Genomic DNA, 21,049 nt, shown 5'->3' with positions numbered 1-21,049 from the left:
CTCCAGTGTTGGCTCCTTTGGGTCTTGACATCCAGGCCACAGAAAAACAGCACCAGGGAGCCCTCTCATCTTGGCCATTTGCACACAACCCTGTCCACCCTTTTTCCCCTCTGGACAACAAATAATCAACAAATAATCATTTGCATTCCATGTCCCTGATGCCAGTCTAGCCCCCAACACTCTCCATTCCACATTGCATCCCCTACTAGCCTCCTGGCTTCCACACTGTCATTTCAAACTTACCAGGAAGGAAAACAAGGATCCAATCCCCTTCCCTGCAAGTATGTTCAACCCTGAGTGGTACTCCCTCTCCAAGCAGCTAAAGCCAAAGACTCAAGGACACCAATTCCTCTTTCTCTCCTCCTTCAGTTCCCAACCCACCTGCACGTCACATCAACACTAAGTGCAATGTGTTATAGCCCAAGTCCAAATGCATCTTCTCTGCAACCCACTTCCTCCAAGCCCTCATCCTCTCTCAGCCAAACATGTCAACAGTCTTCTACCTGGACACATTGTTCCTAGTGTCGCCCCTGTCACACACAGCCTGCTCTGTAGACAACACTGGTGACCTCATTTAAACACAGCTCACCATGTCACTTAGAGCTTACCAAGCTGAGATGAAGATTAACTGTCCTTGCATGGCCATAGGGATCATGCTCGGGTTCCCGTCCCTCGCTGTGACCTCCCCTGTCCCTCCTGTCCCTCCTGCCCCTTGGTCACTCTGCTCCCACTCTGGCTTCATTGGGGATGGCAGCAAGCGCATTCCCGCCTCAGGGCTTTTGCACAAGCAGTGCCCCTGCATGCAACGCTCTTTTTCTGAGACATCAACTGACACTGCCCCTTACCTGCTTCACCAGGCACATCCTCAGAGGCCATTTCCTTAATTGTGAACCAAGTCTGAGCACATTTTGTGTAGTTCGAATCTCTAAAATAGTTTTCTCAGAGTGGCTAGAGAGCTGATTTAGCAGTTAAGAGCTCAATATTGCTCTTGCGGAAGACCCAATTTCAGCTCCCAGTGTGCTTAGCAAGTAGCCTGTGACTCCAGCCCCTGGAAATCTGACTCCCTCCTTTGGCCTCCACAGGCACCTGTACTTAAGTGCACATACCTACCACACATACACATAATTTAAAATAAATATAAATCTTTTTAAAAATAGATTTCTCAGGCTACTAATACAGCTAATTGGGAGACTACTCCTCTAGTGTATGTGAAACCCCAAGTTCAGTTCCCTGTGTCCAAAAAAAGAAAATTAAATTTTCCCCTTTATAATTTTCCTTTGGGCTATCTTTTTCTTCTTAGAACATAATCACACATAATCACCTAACTTATAATTCACATTTATAAGTCAATGATCCCTTCTGTAGTAGGTATTACAAATACATTTTATCTAGTTTGCTATTAGCCTTTAGGCTTATTTGTTGTTTTTTTTTGGGGGGGGAGGGTTGTTTGTTTCTTTTTTTTTAACTACACATCATTATGCAGAATTTTCTTTGTTACTTCTTGGTTTTGACCCTTTGGAAATGTCTTTTTGGAAATGTCTTTTTCACTCTCAGATTGTAAATACATTTATTTAAGCTTTGTTTTTCCCCTAGAACTTTCTTACACGCATGTCTTTGCATAATTTGAAATTTGCCTTTTCATGTCCTTTTATTTTTATCGTTTGTGCCTTTAAATTTCCCATAGCAGAGTGAATATGAGATACATTTTCACAATGGGAGTATTATTGTCTATTAAAGTTGATGTGTGCACTGTGTGTGGTGTGTGTGCATGTTGATGTGTGTTCATGTGTGTGCATGAGCGATCACGTGTGTGCACGTGCACACATGTGCACGTGGAGGTCAAAGGTTGATGTAGTAGGTATCTTTCTCAATGGCCTCCCAATTTTTCTTTTTTTTTGAGAAAGAGTCTCTCACTGAACCAGGCTGGCCAGCAAGCTCAGAGAACCTTTCTGTCCTCATCTCACTGAAGCTGAGATGGCAGGCACACACCACTGTGCCTGGCTTTTTTTTTTTTTTTTTTTTAAATATGGATGCTGGGGACAGAATTCAGGTCCTCGTGCTTGAGTGGCGAGCACGTTGCCAACTGAGTCATCTTTCCAGCCCCAAAGTATATTTCTTTAAGCTTAACAAGAGTTTTAAAACTTCAGGTCTGTGTCTTCAGTATTTAAAACTTAAGTAACTCTGAACTAACCTCTGTTCAGGAGCGCGCACTGTGGGTGACGCTTCACAGAGGAAACAAGTAATGATCCCAGGCCTTGTCATGCACATCACTTCCCATTGTTGTCCTCCTCAGCACAACCCCAAACAGTAGTCACCATTTTACAAAAGAGGAGCCCCGAGACATTAGAAAATGTCCCAGAGTTGTACAACCAGTGATCAACAAGACGCCAAGATTCCAAGCCCTGTTTGCAGGACACAGAACCCGGACTCACTTCTGTTCAGTCAGCAGCTGTGGCTCCCATGTGCCTGCCCTTTGCTAAGGCTCCACAGAGATACTTGCAGGTCCTTCTGTCAGTGTTCTCACTCCCCCAGTGACAAGACCTCAGGCAACCCCCAGTGTCCCTTCTGAACACTCTCAAATCCAATAACTTCTTTTCAGCAAACTTTCCTGCCCGACTTTTTAGAGGTATCTCCATCATGACAGTGCTTCTGTCTGTGGCTTCTTTCAGTCCTTAGAGTGTCTGAGTTGCTCTCTCCTGGTTCCTCTGTGGCTCTAGGACAGTGTTAAGGGAAGTTTCATCACTGGCAGATGGGAGTAAAATCCGTGCCTTGAAGGGTTAGCATATGAATTTAAAAGATACTGTGAGCAAAGCCACTCAGGGCATGCCAGCTGCATGGAGAGTGCATGGTGGCCATTTCTGCTATTATCCATACCCTCTCTACTTGGTGTGCCATTAGAAAGAGTCTTTCAAGGTCTTTTCTGAGCCCCATAACACCCCCCTTAGTTCTCAGCTAGATGTACACTGTCCTCTTAAAACCATCATATCCCCAAATGGAAATCGCCAGTCATTGTCTTTCTGAATTTTCCCATGTGTTGTCTCTGCTGCCAATCAAAACAGTGACTGCAACACCCGAGCCATGAGTTCGCTCCCACTTCTGCCCCATTCCACTGTTTAGTCTGTCACTTCCTATCGGCTGTATTCGTAAATGTGCAGCCAGAGATCCTGGCTCTGATGTTAGGTGGATCCAGCTCCATCTACAGCATTGCTGATAGCTAGCTGCTTGACCTTGAGCATCAGATGACTTGATCTTCCTGCCCTCGGCTTCCTTCTCTATAAAATGGAGGATAATATTTGTGTTTGTTACTTTTTTAAAAAAAAAACTGTAATTAAATACCCAAAAGAATCAACTTAATGGAGGAAGGGTCTATTCTGATCCACAATTTCCAAGGATATTGATCCACCTTGGTGTGGAAGGCATTGGTGGCAGCAGTGTGAGGCACCTGGTCACGTGGCGGGCAGGAAGCAGAACGTAGAGACCTAATCAGAAGCGGATACCATCTTCACAGCCTGCCCTCAGTGACCCACTTCCACTAGCTAAGCCACAGTCCCAAAGATTCTATAACTTATCAAGTTAGTACCAGTTGTTTAAATGCATAACTCCATGTCCACTGAAGCCATAGCGATGATATGCATCATAAGGCCATTGCGAAGGTTCGATGAGATAATCTGGGTGAAGTTCTTTGCCAGGTGAGCAGCCTGGGCAAACACACAGTTTGGATTACCTGCCGTCATTATGACTCACATTGTGATGGGATTAGGTTGATGTTGCCTCCCGCACTACTCTTCTCATTGTTGCGGTCAAACACTCGGTAAGCAGCAAGAGTGCAAGGTGGCTGGTCATGCTGCATCAGCAGCCAGGAAGCAGTGAGCATGCAGGAAGCATGGCTAAGGTATAAAACCTCAGGGCTTGCACCTACTAACTCACTTCCTCCAGCAAGGCTCCATCTCCTAAGGGTTCCACAACCTTCCAAAACAGTGCCACTGGCCGAGGACCAAGTATTTGAACCCTTCATCATGTGGGAGACACTGTACATTCAAACCACAGCACCTCCTGTAGACACCAGATTGCTGAGGGCTTCTGTGTACATGGTTATGCTGGAAAGGAGCCAGAAATTCAACGCAGCAACTCATCTCCTTTCCTTAGGCAGGAATTCTGCATGTGCATGTGACTTTCCTCCCACACCAGGTCTTCTTATTTGGAGAAAGAAAGACTGATTTCACCTCCTGGAACCTTGTAATTAAGGGTCAAGGATTAATCCAGAGGGACTTTGTGGTGCCACTGAGAGGTTATGGTTGGGATCTTCCTCCACTGGCTGGTGTTTGAAAACTATATTCTGTTGAGCTAGAAATACCTATGGTTCCTGATCAAGAGCAGCAGGATGGCACTTTAAGGGATCTGCTGCTATAAATATTGAGCTCGCCAGGTGATGTATGAATGGGCCATTATTTGACATCTGCCACCCATTAAAGATGGGACACACCTTAATCCCATCTCTTCCAACAAATGGCCTTGTCTGAATCGTTGGGGGTGGGTGATGCCGTGGGGACATGCCACATGCTACTAGCCCCACCATCTCATGCCTTTGTCATGCATTTCCTGACTTCCCAAAAGGAAACCAGGACTGACCTGAGAGCTACAGCACTCAAAGGGTAGGAACCCAAGGTCAGGTTCCAAAGGTCATGAGAATTTTGCATTTTACGTTGCTCTCATTCTTGATCATTGAAACAACCTCTGAGTTTCTGAAAGGGAAGGGATTGGAGGAAAACCACACCCGGTTCTGTTCAGTTCTGTTTCATTTTGGCTTTTGTTTGTTTTTTTTTCCCACCCACCACAAGTTCTTTTCTCCCCCTCTCATAGTGTGGGCGAAATGCTGAAAACTTCGACCGGTTTTTCACCCGCCATCCACCAGTCCTAACACCTCCTGACCAGGAAGTCATCAGGAATATTGACCAATCAGAATTCGAAGGATTTTCCTTTGTTAACTCTGAATTTTTAAAACCTGAAGTCAAGAGCTAAGTAGATCTGTAGATCTCCGTCCTTCATTTCTGTCATTCAAGGCTCAACAGCTATCATGGTGACATTTTTTTTTTTAATCATTGCCAAGTTACATCTGTGTTTTCTTTTCTGACAAGGCTAGAGTGGCCATGTTTCAGAACCCAAATGTCCTCAAGTAGTTTGGAGCATCTCGAGGAGATGGAATTATGCAGGTGGCATGTAGAAAGTGCTGCATAATTGAAACACGCTCAAAGTCCTCTACTATGTGCATCCTGAGCATGTCGGCTAACAGACCCACTAGGGAGAGAAAAAGCTTGCTTTCTCTCCTCCTTCTCTGCACCGCCATTTTTTACCCCGATCATCCACTCTACATCCTCCCTAAAAAATGGATAGATGGATTGAATGCTAACAATATTCTTCCACTTTCCAGCCTGGGAGCTTGGCTTGAATCCAAGGATATGGCTGCTTTGCCCTAGAGGGAATCCCTCCACACTGCCTGTTCTGGAGGCAGCAGAGCTTTGAAAAGAACATGCTAAAAATACATTTTTATTTTTATTTTTTTAACTCAATGTTAAGAAGATTACCTAAGTCCTAAAAATATAAAAAAATCCCCAAAACCAAAAAACCAGGAATGCGCTTTTAGACAAGTATCAATCTAAAAGCAGCACTTCCAGGGGTCAAAGGGCAACCAGCTTGAGTGCTACCACCATGCTGTAGTTTCTAATACTGTATGGCTGGTACTGGTACCCTCATCCCCCAAACTACTCAAGAATGGCATTTGGCACTGTTCCTGGAAGCACATGGTCACTCTAGCAAGGTCCCAAAGGACCATGATTTTACATTACATTTCAAACGTTATTTGCTTTTTTAATTTCTGTCATTGTTGAAATGAAAAAAAAAAAAAACCAAACAAACAAAAGAAAAAACAAACTCACTTTGTTACACATGCTTTAAAAACTATGTCCAGATGTTATTAACCACAATGGCCTGCTTTGTTCAACTGAGAAGATGGCTATGGAGCCCAGCAGACTTGTGTCTGTGGGGAGGGGGTTTGTCTACATGTACTGCTGGTATTGGAGAACTAACAGAGGGGCCTGAGAAAGACACCATCTCTCCAAACTATGATGGTTGCATTCTTCAGTGTGATGTCATTTTGCAAGATGTTTGTGGAAATGTTCATTTGCACTTCAGAATCTGTTCTGATATTTTTCTCCTAGCATCAAGGTACAATAAAAAAAAAGAGAGAGAGAGAGACAGAAAAGAAGAAATTCAATTTCAAAGAAAACTGTTCTCTTTGAACAATGAGGACCCACACTACAAAGTAGGGCCCAAGGAAGGAACTCAGGAGAAAGGGGCTGAAGCTGGATCTTATATAGCCTCAGTGTTCAACCAGCCAGAAAGCAGGGCTTGGAGATCATTCAGGGAATGCCTGGTTGCCTAAAATGTAGTGGGCCAGGCAAGTTGAAGCCCCCAACACTGTCAGAATTCAGAGCCCACATGCCCACCAGACTCAAGCTTAGAAGCAGTCTAGGAACATGCCCGAGGTACTTAAGGTACTTCTCATCCAAATCACCACTCTTCCAAGTGAGCTTCCTTGAGCAAGCAACTGAGTGAGCTCCCAGAAGGCCAAGTGGTGGGAGAGACCTCATTGCCTTCTGACTGGATGAGGACAGCAGGTGGCCCCTCCCCCTTGCCTACAGCTCAGCTCCCTGCTCCTCTCAGTCCTAAAGGGAATTCTTATTACAGGTCAAAAGATTTCCAGGCCCTCCAGGGATTCTGAGAAATCACACAGAATCTACCAAAGGACCAGTGTCCTAGGAGTACACCTCCTCCTCTTTAAGAAGAAAATGCCTTGGGGTTCTGCTGAGATAATGACCCTCATAGTTCATTCTTTCCTGGCCTCTCATGCCACTCTGCTTCAAGCTTGGGGCCTGTCTCTCTTAGATCAAGGACAGCAAACATGATGTCCCAGCTGACGATCTTAGGCTACTACCAACAGAGGGAGAGCAGAGCAACCCACTCCTCACTTTGTTATTGGGTCAATTGGCATCTGGGGAGGAGAAGTAATTTTCTGAAGATTGGTCAGTGGCAATACAAATGCAGGGATCCTGACCTCCCAACATAAGGCTCTGTCTGTTCTGTAACAAGACAAACATCTCGGAGCCACATGCCCACTCCCAAGAAAATTATGTAGGGTCTTTCATCTGGTTGCAGAGTCACCAGGCTTTGGACATATGCTCAGAATGAAAACCACAGAGAAATCTGGGACCATTGGCAAGTGGTCTGAGACAACCTTAGAAAATAATGTAGGAAGGATGGATAGTTGGATGGATGGATAGATAGACAGACAGACAGACAGATAGATAGATAGATAGTATATATGTAAATATATGCACTACACTATACATTTCCAGATTCTTGCCATTATTTTTTAAGGTCCACAGTTTTAGAAATAGATACTTAAGTCAAAGTCTCTGTTCCCTTAGTGTACCTGGCTGAAGGCGGGTCCCAGAAGCTTCTGTGGAAGAAAGGGATCATTAATCAGACTTCCTGATGTTTCCTCTTCTCCCAACTTTCTAGATCAGAGGAAACCAAGAAACAGCTTTCATCACATGAGAACTCTAGGGAAAAATTTGAAATTTTATCCAAGAAGAAATATTTTCATTTATTTTTGCAATCATCCATTTATGCCCCCTCTATCCATTCAAGTAGCATTTATTGAGCACCAACTATGTGCCAGGCTGGGTGCCAGGATCATTGTGAGAAATAATAAAGATGCAACCCATCCCCTTCTCTCTTTCTCCAGCATACCATCTGTGGAAAGACAGTCATAAAACAAGTAATTAAAAACATGGTGCTGTCTAGAGTCTCTGGGTTTCTTAAGAAAATCCACTGTGGATGTCTTTGCAGCTTCTTAGTCTCCCTACAGAGCACAGTTTGAAGCTGAGGGTGTCCTCTCAACCTAGGTTTTTGCTGCAGTCACATAGTGTGGAGGGTAGGGAAGGAGAGAGGTGGGATGGTAGGTGGGATGGACTCTTCTAGAAGGCCAAAGACACAGTCCCCATATTTGATCAGACTACAGAAGCTCCCCCAATGTGAGCAGATAAACACCATGTTATCTCTTCTTATGAAGAGAAGGAGCTACCTGATTTTATGACTTATTTCTGTATCTTGAGAGTCACCTCTAATGGCACACCACTCATATCCTCAGGCCCTCAGGAGAATACCATTCCCCTTTTAGAATACTGCTGATCACAGCATGTGACCCTTGCTGGCCACATCCTGATCCCTCTAGCCCACCTAAAACAGGCTTAAATTGTTACACACACACACACACACACACACACACACACACACACACACACACACAAGAAGTATTTAACTTCTGGGAGAACTGAAGAAAAAAAAAACTAAATCAAGAAATCTAATTAAAGTTGTCAACTGTGACCAATCATATGCCTGAATCCATGAGTCTGCCCTTTCAATTTCTTAGGTTTCTCGTTGATTGCTTCTGAAAAAGGATAGGGCCATGATCAGAGACCCATGAGAGGCCAGCAAAGTTACTGCTCTTCCTAAGATAAACGTTTCTGTTCTCACGTGGCTTCAGATGCTACAACCCCAAAAAGAAGTGTCACAACAAAGGGGCCCATTCCTTCACAACATTCTAGGGTAAAATCCTGGAGGATTTTCTGATACCACTCATGAGATGAAGTCCATTAAAAGGAAGTCTTATGTGGAATACCTGGCTTACTGAAGCATAGCAAATAAGTAAAGGCTTCCAAAGTTGGAGTTGGTAGGAAGGGAAGTTCTACTACATACTCTCAGGTAAGGATGGCTAGGCAGGGAGAGACCCCAAAAGAGGAGCTACCTATCTTCTGGCCCCAGGTCTGCCCTTCTCCTGCCCGCACAAAGCCTTATAGCTTCAGGACCTTGCTCATACACAGTTCACTTCATACTGGCTCCCAGTGCAGTGTAAGGTTGCATTTCTGTAAGCCTTAGAGCTGGTGGGAACAATGGCTATCATTTGGCTTCAGTGTGAAGAGGGATCTGCCTCAGGAATTAGGAAAAGCAAGGAAGTGCCCCTTTAATCAAGTCTTCTTTTATTGATTCAGTGAGTACTTACGAACAGCCTACTGTGTGCTCGGTACTATTCTTGGCATTGGAAACACAATAGCACAGGAACAGACAAGGACCTTGCCCTCCTGGAAAGAAGCAATGCAAATTCCCCAAAGCAGTAAATGCACAGGAGTCAACGAGAAGGGTGCTGACACCCTAACTGCAGGATCAGGACAGAGAAGACAGACAGTATTAAAGAGACAGAAGGCATCACATTGAGTGCCCAAGTCTAGAACCTTCACAAAAGCCGGGATGAACAGGACATGGCAAAAGATGGACCATCATGTAGAAAAGAGCTTCATGAGTAGCCTTAGCCTGTTCCTCTCTGCCCACACTCTTCCAGATGACCTCCTGATGCCAGTTTGTCCCCCTCAATCCCATAACCCTACTCAGACACCCCAGTAGAAAGTAGGGAATTACCTGTCTCAGGGGAGCATCCAAGAAGAAGTAGTGTGGAGCCTGTCAACAGGAAATCTGCATCAACCAGTCTCTGTTAAGGGCTAAGCCTACTAAGGTTGACCACAGTGAGTCAGTCAACAAACTCCAGTGTGACGACACAACCTTGGCTTCAGCCAGGCACCTGCTGCCAGTTGCTGGAGAATCCCAGGCCTCGTGAAAACAGCCCTCAGGCTGTCTCTCCAGCCAGCACAGCTGCAATGAGGCAAACTTAGTTGTTATGTGGTCAGATACCTATCATCAACCCACCGCACAGTCTTGGGCAAGCCCCTTCACTGATCTGTGTCTCGGCTTTCTCATACATCAAACAATGGGAGGCAAGGACGTCAGCTTTGCCTTCTCAAGACAGGTGAGGTGAGAATGGGGAGGATTAATGGGCTTACAAGGACCCTGGAGAGGCCAGCACATCATGAAGACCCAGTAGTCAGCCCACATTCACATCCCTGGTAGAACCTGCCTCAAACTGTAGCTAGTAATGCCTATACACATGCAGTTAGGCAGGCAGGTAAGAAGGAAGGAAGAAAGGCAGGAAGGAAGAAGGCAGGCAGGCAGGCTGGCCAGATTACCTATGAAAATTGAGTAGTTTCATTTTTTTAAGCTCACCTTCATAGATCTTACTTCAAGCTTGGGATTGTGTTTCTTATAAAGCACACTACCAACATCTTTGAAGAGACTCACTAGCTAGTGAAGTCCCAGATTCTATTCTTGTGGTCGGCTTTTGAGCAGCATCCCAAAGTCTAGCTCCCAACAATCTCATTTCGAAGGCTGAATCTAAAATATGAATTAAGTAGAGCATAAGAGATTGGCCTAACTTTGAGCCCTATCTTATAACAAAACCCTGGCTCTCCAGATGGTCACCAGTGAGTCTCAGACATTATGAGGATGAGGTGGACAGTGCTTAGCTTCTTGCAATGAACACTGATCTGCTTTCAGTACCTGGCCATTCGTCTTGTCTTCTGAGAGCAATGTGTTCAAACAGTTCTCCTTTTTTTTTTCCTTCAACAAAGTCAGCTCCTGGCTACAGGGGTCGCTGTTGGGTTGTTTTCCTCCAGGATACTCTATCTAAGAGCTAACTAACTCTATGACATTAGCTGTGAAAAGAAATAGTTACCCATGTAATTCACCTTAAAGTCAAAGCATAGTACTTCCTTATACACACACACACACACACACACACACACACACACACACACACACACACACACACAACTCTTTAGGGCAATTCTTAAAGAAATCAATGATTCTTTTCTTCTCATAGAAAATTTGCACCAAGTTTTCTTCCCCAAAGCCAGCATATACTATGAAGTGAAAGCCGGTACACGGAATGCCTCTGCTAAAAGCTGTCAGCACGGGGCTGACTGCTCAGGAGCCTTTCTCAGCCTTCTGGTAACTGGCATGTCCTGGTCATGTTTCTTGCTGCTGCTACTGCTGCTTCTGTGTTAATGTGTTTGCTTTCCATTTGGCAGAGAGACAAGCGAGACACCTCCAACTTCGACAAAGAGTTCACCAGGCAGCCTGTGGAACTGACTCCCACTGACAAACTCTTCATCATGAACTTGGACCAAAATGAGTTTGCTGGCTTCTCATATACTAACCCAGAGTTTGTCATTAATGTGTAGGTGAATGCAGATTCCATTGCTGAGCCTGAGTGTAAGACTTCAGGCTGAGTGTCTGTTACCAATTCCAGTCTTCCAGGATCATGATGCCTCTGCTGGCATCCATCATGTGGAGAGCTTGTCTTAGAGGGCTTTTCTTTGTATGTATAGCTTGCTAGTTTGTTTTCTACATTTGAAACTGTTTAGTTTAGAATAAGCGCATTACCCACTGATAGAGGTACAATTTTCCAGACTTCCAGAAACTCGTCCACTGAACCAACAGTGTCAAAACTTAACTGTGTCCAACACCAAAACGCTTCGGTATTTGTAATTTTTCAAGTCAGACGCTGATGTTCCTGGTCAAAGTTTTTACAGTTACTCTCTATTATCTCCTTTGAATGCTACCTAAGCATGACCGGTATTTTTAAAAGTTGTGAGTAAGCTTTGCAGTTACTGTGAACTCTTGTCTCTTGGAGGAAACTTTTTGTTTAAGAATTGGTATGATTAAACTGAATTCATACATGCAAACCCTCTCGTGCACATGTCTGTTTTTAAACACACTCTGTCACAAATGGGAGGAACACAGGCAGACATTGCCAACTGACAAGTTTCTTTCACTAGCACTGATTTTATTTGCATTGAAATCACTATACATATTTAAAATGGAACATATCATATGAATTTTGTGGACTTTCAGATGGGGGGCTAAATATTAGAAGATTGGCAATGATTGGGCTTATCTTTCCATGTGGAAATAGTTCAGCAGGACTAAGAAATGTCTGCATTCTTGGACTGGGTTTGGCTCAGAAGGTAAAATGCTCACTAAGTACGCATGAGATCCTGGGTTCGATTCCCAGAACTGCCTAATCCACGAATGGTGGTACATGCCTGCAATCCCAGTGCATTTTTCAGGTGGAGGCAGAGGAGCATCAGGAGCTCAAGGCCATCCTCTCCTGGGCTACATGGCAAGTTTGAGACCAACTTGGACTACTTGGAAGCTTATCTTTAAGTGTGGGAAGGGCTGGTGAGATGGGTCAACAGGTAACACTACCTGCTGCTGAGCCAAGGACTCAAGCTTGACTCTCACAACCCACATGGCAGATAGATAAAATGAAACTTTCACAATGTGTCCTCTGACCTCCACATGCATGCCATGTCATGCAAACATACACACACACACACACACACACACACACACACACACACACACACACACACACAAACACACACACAAATAAGCAAATAAAATGTAATAAATTTGAAGTGTATACTTCCTTTGAAAGCCGTATGTTCCCCTTTTATCACAGTGCCTGCCACCCTCTGTTGTCTTATTCCTTCCATCTACCTCCCTGATTGCTACAGCCATTTGGGGCTTTTCCATACGTGAGCCCCGAGCTTGCCGATCTTACTGTTCTCCTGCACCATCGTCTGGGTGTCTGACCCTTGTTCCAGTCACTGTGTTTCATGCTTATTATTAAATATGAAATACAGTGGTCTAGAGAGATGGCCTAGCAGTTACAAGTGCTTGCTGTTCTTCCAGAGGGGCAGAGTTGGTTCCCAGCACCCACAATGGGCAACTCATAACGCTCTCCTAACATTCTCAGATACCTAGATACACACACATGCACACACACACACACACACACACACACACACACACACCACCACCACCACCACATTAAAAATAATCTTTAAAAATAAATTCAGACTATTTAATAAAAACTTTATGATAAAAATCAGCAAGGAGGCTAGTGTCAGTACAGACTGAACACTTGTGGTCCTCGAGGATGTTATTGGAATTCCTGGTTTTTGTTTATGTTTGTTTGTTTCTGTTTAACCCTAATTTAATTCAGCACTCGCAGAGGAATAAAAATGTACATACTTTTCCCAATAGCCATACTTGCTCAGGAAGGCCCAAGGAAACATGGAAAAATAGGGAGGGTTTCTTCTGAACACTGCTGGTGAGATAAGGAGTCGAACTCCCAGCACAGAGTGGCACTCCCAGCGCAGAGTGGCACAGCACTGAATCACCGGTGCCAGCCTGCCACATTCATCTCTCAATGAAGTCATGCTTCTGGTTTCTTTTGGAAATGTGCAGTAATGCAGTCCATAGCACATGCCTTTGTATCTGCTAGGGCTGGTGGGGAGCAGAAAAGAGCAAACCTGTCATACACCACGTCCATCCTGATGCTACGGTTTTTTCATCCCCTCTCTTGGAGGAGCCCCAGCAAATGGAGTAAATGGGCAGAGACAGTGAATCCATGGATCTACTAGTGAGCTCATCTTCGGAGAAGTTTAGAAACTCTGCCAGTGAAAATTGGCTGAAGCCAACTTCAAACTTGAGAAACTGTGGTTCTACGCAACATATATGAAAACAAAAATATATGGATTTCTATAGATGTTTGGCAATGTGGCCCATTTCAGATTGTATTAGTGAGGCAGTTATCAATCCCTGTCAGCTTCTCCTACTTCCTCGATATGCTACAGATTGACCTATCTTTCATTTAATGAGCACTAGGTACCAGTGCTCGGTCAGGCACAGTCCTGGGTGTGGGGATCACAGAGGTCAACAGTATAGTCTAGGACTCTCCACTCACAGGGGCATGATGGCTGCAGAAGACTCAGCTTCTCACTTTACTAGGATTGGACATAAGTTGTTAGCTATTAGCTATTAGTTAGCTGTTGCCACATTACAAACGACCTATAAACTTTAACACAATGAATATTCTCTCTCAGTATTTGTGGATTTTTAATAGGGGTGTGGCTTAGCTAGTTGACAGTCTCATTAGGTTTTAGGCAAGCTATTGGCCAAGGTTGTAGCATCTTGTGACATTCAACAGAGAGACCAAAGTTCACTTCCTGGCCTCATATACTTGTCAACAGCATCAGTTCCTCATCAGTTCCCCATAGGGCCACGTCTGGACACAGAAGCTGGCTTCTGGGGTCAATGGTCAAATGGTAGTGCCCAACCTGGAGATCACAGTCTTTGCATCCTTACATCCAAAGTGACATCTCATGTTTCTGTTTTCTAGTCTTTAGAAGTCATTCAATAAGCTCAGTCCAGACTCAAGGGAGAGAAATGAAGCAAGGTAAGACCACCAGGAGGTGGAGTGTTTGAGGACCATCTTAGAGGCTGCCTGCAGCACAGACTGTGAACAACATCACTGCAGCTAGAAGCAAAAAGCCACCCAAGCACATAAGCTCAGAATGGACCCTCAGAATAAAACTCGCTGCTTCAGGAACAAATGGGGATATACACAAACCACAAGGGTAGGTTCTTCACATATGGGAATTTAGGGTTTCCCTCAAGATGTTTGGGACCGGAGGTATGTGGGAGGCAAGTCAACCCAGGGAAGCAATTACAGGAACGTCTACCCGGCATTGCATTGGTCCACAGAGTAGTCAGTTGTTTCATAGTAAGCTCAGAGGTTAAGGAAAGGGTCTGAATCTCACCCTCTGAGAAATTGTATCCCTTCATCTTCAGGAATACAAACCCCACTAAGATGAGTTGACAGGAAATCACATACAATATAATTCTACATCAGTTATCTAGTACCTCAAAACTCACTGGATTTTCTTGAAGATTTATTTTACATGGTGTAAGTGTTTTATCTGCATGTATATATGTATACCACATGCATGCCTGATGCCCTTGGTGGTCAAAGAGGGCATTGGATCCCCTGAAAATGGAGTTACAGATGGTTGTGAGCTAGGTGAAGCAGGTCCTTTGCAAAAGCAATAAGTGCTCTAAACCACCGAGCCATAGCTCCAGGCCAAAATTCAGCTGATTTTTTAAACCAACTGTTGGTTTGGTTGACAAGGGAGGTTATTCTGGTCTGGCCACTTCAGGTTGGTCTCAGACCGACTTGTCTGTGTATGTCAGGCACCTGGGAAGTCAGCTGGCAATGGCTTAAGATGGCCTTATCCGCAACACATTGGATTGACAGCCTAGGGGAAGCTCTGTGAGCTGTCTGTTTTTGTTTCACGTTCTTCATCTCTGATATTCCAGAGACTGGAGTAAACTGCTTAATAAAGAGCAGGCAAGAGACAGAGGCCCAATTCACAAGTGTTCTTCAAGTCCCTGCTTCCTTCCCATATGCCAGTTCAAGCAGAGGAGAAACAGACGTCACCTTAAGGCAGGAGAATTTGCAAAAGCAAATGAACACAAGGATGGGGAATATTTATGGCCCAATTTTGAATCTACCACATGGTCCCTCAGTGGAATCATTTACGAACATGGAGAACATCAAAGAAACAGAACAAACAGGAAAGAAATTTCCAGGGATATCCTGGGCTTCCCCATGGTCAGACTCTAGTCTCCACAGATAAACAGAGCCAGAGTAGGCTTGTTAGCTGGATAACCAGAGCCTGTTTTGAAAGTTGCTGGTACCAGCTCTTTGACACAACCGTGGCAAAGTCTCAGGTCCTCAGATTCACCTCTGCTATCATTTTCTTTCTCCAATGTCAGATTCAGGCTGAGATGCTGTCAAAACGAGGAAGGAAGCAAAGCAAAAGAGATGAGAACCAACCCGAGAAACAATCTGGTGCCACCTACCAGTATCTGCCTCTGAACCTCTCAAAGCTAGGTATCTCAGATGCTGTGTCCTTGTGGAGTTTGATGGGAGAATGCCACAGCCCATATGAGATTCTGTTGGGGATCCCCACCCCCACCCCGGGAATTGATGCTGGCTTGAAAAGTTAATCCTCATTTCCAAAGCCCACAGGTTTGAGAAGTCTTGTCCAGGGAGTGAAACATACTCCACAGATTGTAGAGTTTTGGACCATGAATGCTGGCTTTGCTGACATTTGGCCTGTGTCTTAGTTACTGTTGTTCTATTGCTGTGAAGAGACACCATGAGCAAGGCAACTCTTATAAAAGAAAGCATTTAATTGGGAACTGGCTTACAGTTTCAGAGGTTAGTTCATGATCATCATGGCGGAAAGCAGACAGGCATGGTGCTGAAGCAGTAGCTGAGAGCTTTACATCCTAATCCACAGGCAGAGAGCAAGAGATTTGGTGTGGGCTTTTGTTAAGTTTCAAGCCTACCCCAAGTGACACACCTCCTCCAACAAAGCCACAACTCCTAATCTTTCCCAAACAGTTCCACTAACCAGGACCAAACATCTAAACATGTGAGCCCATGGGGGGCATTCTTCTACTCATGAGACCATGTGTCAGGGTAAAATTCAAACAACACTTGAACAAGAGATGCAAAGACAGTCAGTCCTCTTTCAACCAGTGACTTCTACTTACACAGACCAGGAGGGAAATAAACACTTATAATAAATGTGTTCCGAATAAAGATCTGGCTTTTCATTTCTATATGGGATCACAACCCTAGGGCCAGTTAGAATGTAAAGAGAACAGCTAGATACCACGTGGCTTGTAGTAATCCGTGGCTGTTAACAAACCCCTAACCACTTACAACCACACACACACTTACTATCTCGGTTTCAGTGGCTCACGTGTCTGCAGAGAGCCTAGCGGGGAGCTCTGCTTCAGTTTCTTTTGAGCCCGAGTCCACGTGTTGGCTGGGACTGGGGCCTCATCTAACTTCAGCTAGAGGAGAATCCCCTCTTGCACTGCTCACATGGCTGTGCTAAGGATTCAGGTGCTTGAGAGGTACTGAGTGGAGCCTTTACAAAGTCAATATCCTGATCGACTTCCTGTTTCTAAAACAAAACACCCAAGACTGACTAATTCTTGAAGAACAGAAGTTTTAGTTCATAGTTACGGATGTTGGGAAGGAATCCCAGGAACAGGATGGCTGTACCTGTTTCATGTCTAGGAGGACCTTCTTGCTGTCTCATGATGAGGTGGAGGATGTCAGATGGCAAGAGAGAGAGCAAGCTTGCTTCCTTGGGTCCCTTTTGTTTTAAAGCCACTAATAACGTCAGGGCCCCACCCCCATGACCTCATCTAATTCCAATCCTTCTCAAAGGTCCCATCACCAAATTCCATTAACATATGGCTATGTGGATCATATTCCAACATAAGAACATTTGGGGGAACACGTCTAAGTCATAGCAACACTTACTTCCTCAAAGAGTCCAAGCCAAGGGAGGAAATGCAACAAGAATACCGTTGAAAGAAGAGCTCTGTCTTCTGTAGCCTAATCACAGTAACACCAGCATTTCAGTTTTTCTAAACACTGCTCGTTACAAGTAAGTCACAAGGTTTGGCACACGCTCAGGAGGACTTACCCAAGGTGTAAATGGGCAGAAGGGAGATGATTAGTCATGTCAGAAGCTTTCTACCAGACAACAAGGGAGAATGGTGTCTTGGCTGTGCCCTGTGAATGGATGCAGGCAGTCCTGATCAACCAGATCAATCCTCTCCTTAGAGGGGAAGTGGAGGTGGAGATGAGATACTTTGATTCTCTCTCTGTAAGGGTACATGAGTTAGTGTAGATGGGTGACTGGATATAATTAACTCAAATGGAAATTATTTTTGGACCAAAATGTTTGGGCCCCTCATGGACAGAACATACATTAATGGTAGCTTAAGCTTGGAAGATTAGAAGTCTTTGTTCTCAAAACAGAGGTGTACCTTGACTCTTTCACCTGTCCTCCAGTAGTGGTTTGAATAAAAAAAAAAATGCCTCCCATAGTCTTTGGCATTTGAATGTTTAGTCCCGGCGTGGTGGTGCCATTTGGGGAGACTTAGGAGGAAGAAAGCAAATCACGCTGGAGGTGGGCTTTGAGGCTTTAAAGATTGAACCCTCTCTGATGTACTCTCTCTGCTTTGTGTTTGCTGCTAAGACGTGAGCTCTCGCCTGCTGCTCTAGCCCTCACACCTGCTGATTCCACTCCGCCATGATGGACTCTAACCCTCTGGAACCATAATTCCAAATTAAGCCTTCCTTCTCTAAGTCACATTGGTCAAAGTGTTTTATCACAGCAGCAGACAAGTCACGAGTACAACCTCCACCCTTCAAAAAGCCCACACAGCATGGACTTCCTTAGTTACATAACAGAAACCCAAAGGGAACTCGAGTTAAGGATGTCCTGATGGTTCTGACTCCAACTTTAACCTCAGGAGATTCTCCTAGTGAGTGACAACAGCCCAGCGAAGGAGGAAATGGGTGAACAAAGAGATGTTTGAAAAGTGTGTTCAGGAGTAATAGGTTCCCAGTTAAATGACAAGCAGGAAGGAAACACCCCTAGGTCTCCTATGTTTTCTCACAGCTTGGACACGGGCTCAAAGGTGCTGCTTCTTCTTGCCATTTGACTACAAGGGCTAAGATTCTGTCTGGAAGGCCACAGCCCCAGCAAGAAGTCAGTAGACATGGAAAGTGTGTCCCGTTTAGTCAATCACAATTCCCTCTTCTAGACCAGCAGCTGTAAGGGTGAGCAAAACATGGGACGTCGACTTGTGCAAGCTGATATGCCGGACGGAATCCACATTTAACATAGTGAAGAGTGTGGTCATGGGCTGCAATCCATGGTGTGAGGTACTGGGACAGATGCCGACAGAGCTAGAAATGTTGGCTGCTTGTACTTTTAACACAAATGTAAGGAAGGCCCTTCTATTTATTTGTTTGTTTGTTTGTTTGTTTATTTATTTATACTATGTGTCTTTTCCACCATGTACCTTGATCTCATTCATTTCCCCATCCCTTCGCATCTACCCTTTGCATCCACCCTCTTCCCGCCCATGCACACCCCCCCCCCAAATAAAACAAAATTTTAAGAGGAAAAAAAGGAAAAAAATAAAATAAAATAAGGGAAAAACTTTAAAATCTTGTCACGGAAGCTGCATTGTGACACAGTGAGTTGCGCTGTGAAGCCCTTTGTCCATGTATCTTTACTTGCAAGTGTTCACTGCAAAGAGTCATTGGTCTGGTTCGAGGCCTCTGGTTTCTACTACATTGTTAATGCTGGGCTCTCAAAGGCCCTTCTTAATAAGGTGGCAGATGAATTCAGTAAGGAGACAGAACAAAGCCTGAGGGCATTGAGGACCTCAGCTGAGACATCATCTGTTTGAGGAATAGAAAGTAGGCTCATGCGGCTAAAGAATGTAGGCATGGTGACGCAGGGGAGAATGAGGCCACAGAGGGAGGCAGGGGACTGACCATATAGACTTGGCATTTTGGCGGGATATTCAATTGGCTTTAAGTTCAATGAGAGTCCCTCAGAGGCTCTATTAGTTAGTTTCCTGCTACTGATATAAAGAATACGACTTTATGCTAGACAGGAATAAGGAAGGAAATCCTTACTCTGCCTCACAGTTTCAGAGGGTTCTATCCACAGTCGCTTGGTCCCATACACTTGAACAGAATATCATGGGCATGGGACATGTGGCACAGGGCAACAGTCCACAAACTGCAGACCAGGAAGCAGAAAGCAGGACAGGATCCATCCAGGATCAAGTCTGGCTTTGAGAGGCTCACCCCTAGTCACCCATTTCTGTCACGCAGGCCCCACTGCATAGTTTCCACCACCCCCCTAAATCATGCCACCAGCTGGCCAACCATCATTTGAAATGTGAGCCTGTGGGGCCATCAGGGGCTCCAGCCGCGCCAAATAGTGTGAAGGTTCTGTAGAGAAAAGGAAGCAACTGCGTGTCTGTGTAATTAAGAACAGACTTTGTCAGGTTGGTGTCCACAGTCCGATGCTAGCAGGGTCCCCGATGGCTATCTGCATCTCAGCAAAGGAAGGACCTGGCAGCTGTTCAGTTTAATAAACGAAGCCAGAAGCCTCAGGACAAAGGATCAGGGAGGCAGTTCCAGTCTGAGACCCAAATCCTGGAAGTCTCTTGGAGGGTTGATGGTGTGAGTTCTTGTTCAAAGGCTGAAGAAGCTGGAGTCTGATGGCCATGGCAACAACACTATTCAGGAAGACCTGAACTGCGCATGCCTGAACTTCTTCCTTGGTCCACTTTTTGTTGGGTCAGGTTTCCCCGCAAGGTAGCTCCACCCACACTGAGGACATGATTGACAGGGTGAAGGAGGAGCAGGAGGACGGGTGAGGCCCCTGCTGTAGGGTAGGAGGACCTCTGCCTTCCGTAGAGAGAAGGAAGAATGGAGAAAGAGGATGACTGATTTGAAACAAGTGATCCGGCATGTCTCTGGATCTGCTAAAGGGAAGCCACCATGACTGGAAAAGAGGAAAAGCGGAAACAGATGAAAGCTGGAGCAACAGGAAGGAAAAGCTAGTCTGGTGGGTTGGGTGGCTACACAAAGATACTGTGCTAGTCATCTTTCCGTCACTATAACAAAATACCTGAGCTAATTAACCAACGTGTGAAAAGGTTTGCGTGGTTGCTGGCTTTGAAAGTTTAGGCTGGGGGTAGATAACTCCATTGTTTTGGGTCTCTGAAGATGCTAATGGCAGAACTGAATCACAGAGTAAAACCACCCACACCAGAAGAAATGAAGGGGCAGAATCCCCCAACCTCCTTAAAGTCATGTCACCAGCGGCCTGAGGAATTCCCACTAGGCTCCATCTCCTAAAGATCTCACCACCTCCTGAGATGCCATCCTGAGACCAACCTTTTATAAAGCACCTGGACCTTTGGGGGGGGATAGTTATCTGATCCATAAACAGATATCAATCCATAATCCCGAAACTGGTGGATGGGGGGAGTCTTACTTTCTTTGAAGAGAGTCTTGCAGAAATAATTAAATTGAGGATCTTGAGCTGAAGAGGCTGCTCTTGCTTGTCAGGATGGACCCCCCCTCCCTGAAGTCCTCAAAAACACCCTCATATGGGAGAGACCAAGGGCAAGCAAGCACCCTGACAAAAGAGGATAAGGTGACTGTCTGAAGCAGAGAGAGATGGGACCCAAACCAAAGAATGTGACAGCTGCCAGAAGTCATGCACAGCAGAGGAGGAATCTCCCCTATGGTCTCTAGAGAGCAGGAACTTGTTGTCTCCTTTAT

The 21,049-nt window shown here is 45.0% G+C and overlaps 1 protein-coding gene across 3 annotated transcripts in view; it reads left to right on the top strand.

The window, feature by feature from the left end:
* Positions 1-11,693, top strand: part of Prkcb (protein kinase C beta) — a 344,023-nt gene extending 332,330 nt beyond the window's left edge. For 2 of the 3 annotated variants that reach the window (XM_052762090.1, XM_052762092.1), the window contains one exon: positions 4,861-8,368. In XM_052762090.1, the coding sequence (XP_052618050.1) occupies positions 4,861-5,019 (159 nt within the window). In that variant the 3' untranslated portion in view covers positions 5,020-8,368. Of the gene's footprint in view, positions 1-4,860; positions 8,369-11,036 lie in introns of those variants that run through there. The other variant, XM_052762091.1, reaches the window with a different exon arrangement.
* The last annotated feature ends 9,356 nt before the right edge of the window (positions 11,694-21,049 follow it).

Source organism: Peromyscus californicus, unplaced genomic scaffold, assembly GCF_007827085.1.
Source record: "Peromyscus californicus insignis strain IS unplaced genomic scaffold, ASM782708v3 Scaffold_4__1_contigs__length_199733344, whole genome shotgun sequence".
Classification (NCBI taxonomy): domain Eukaryota; kingdom Metazoa; phylum Chordata; class Mammalia; order Rodentia; family Cricetidae; genus Peromyscus; species Peromyscus californicus.
Note: the sequence above shows the minus strand (reverse complement) of the source record. Positions and strands in the feature narration are given on the sequence as shown.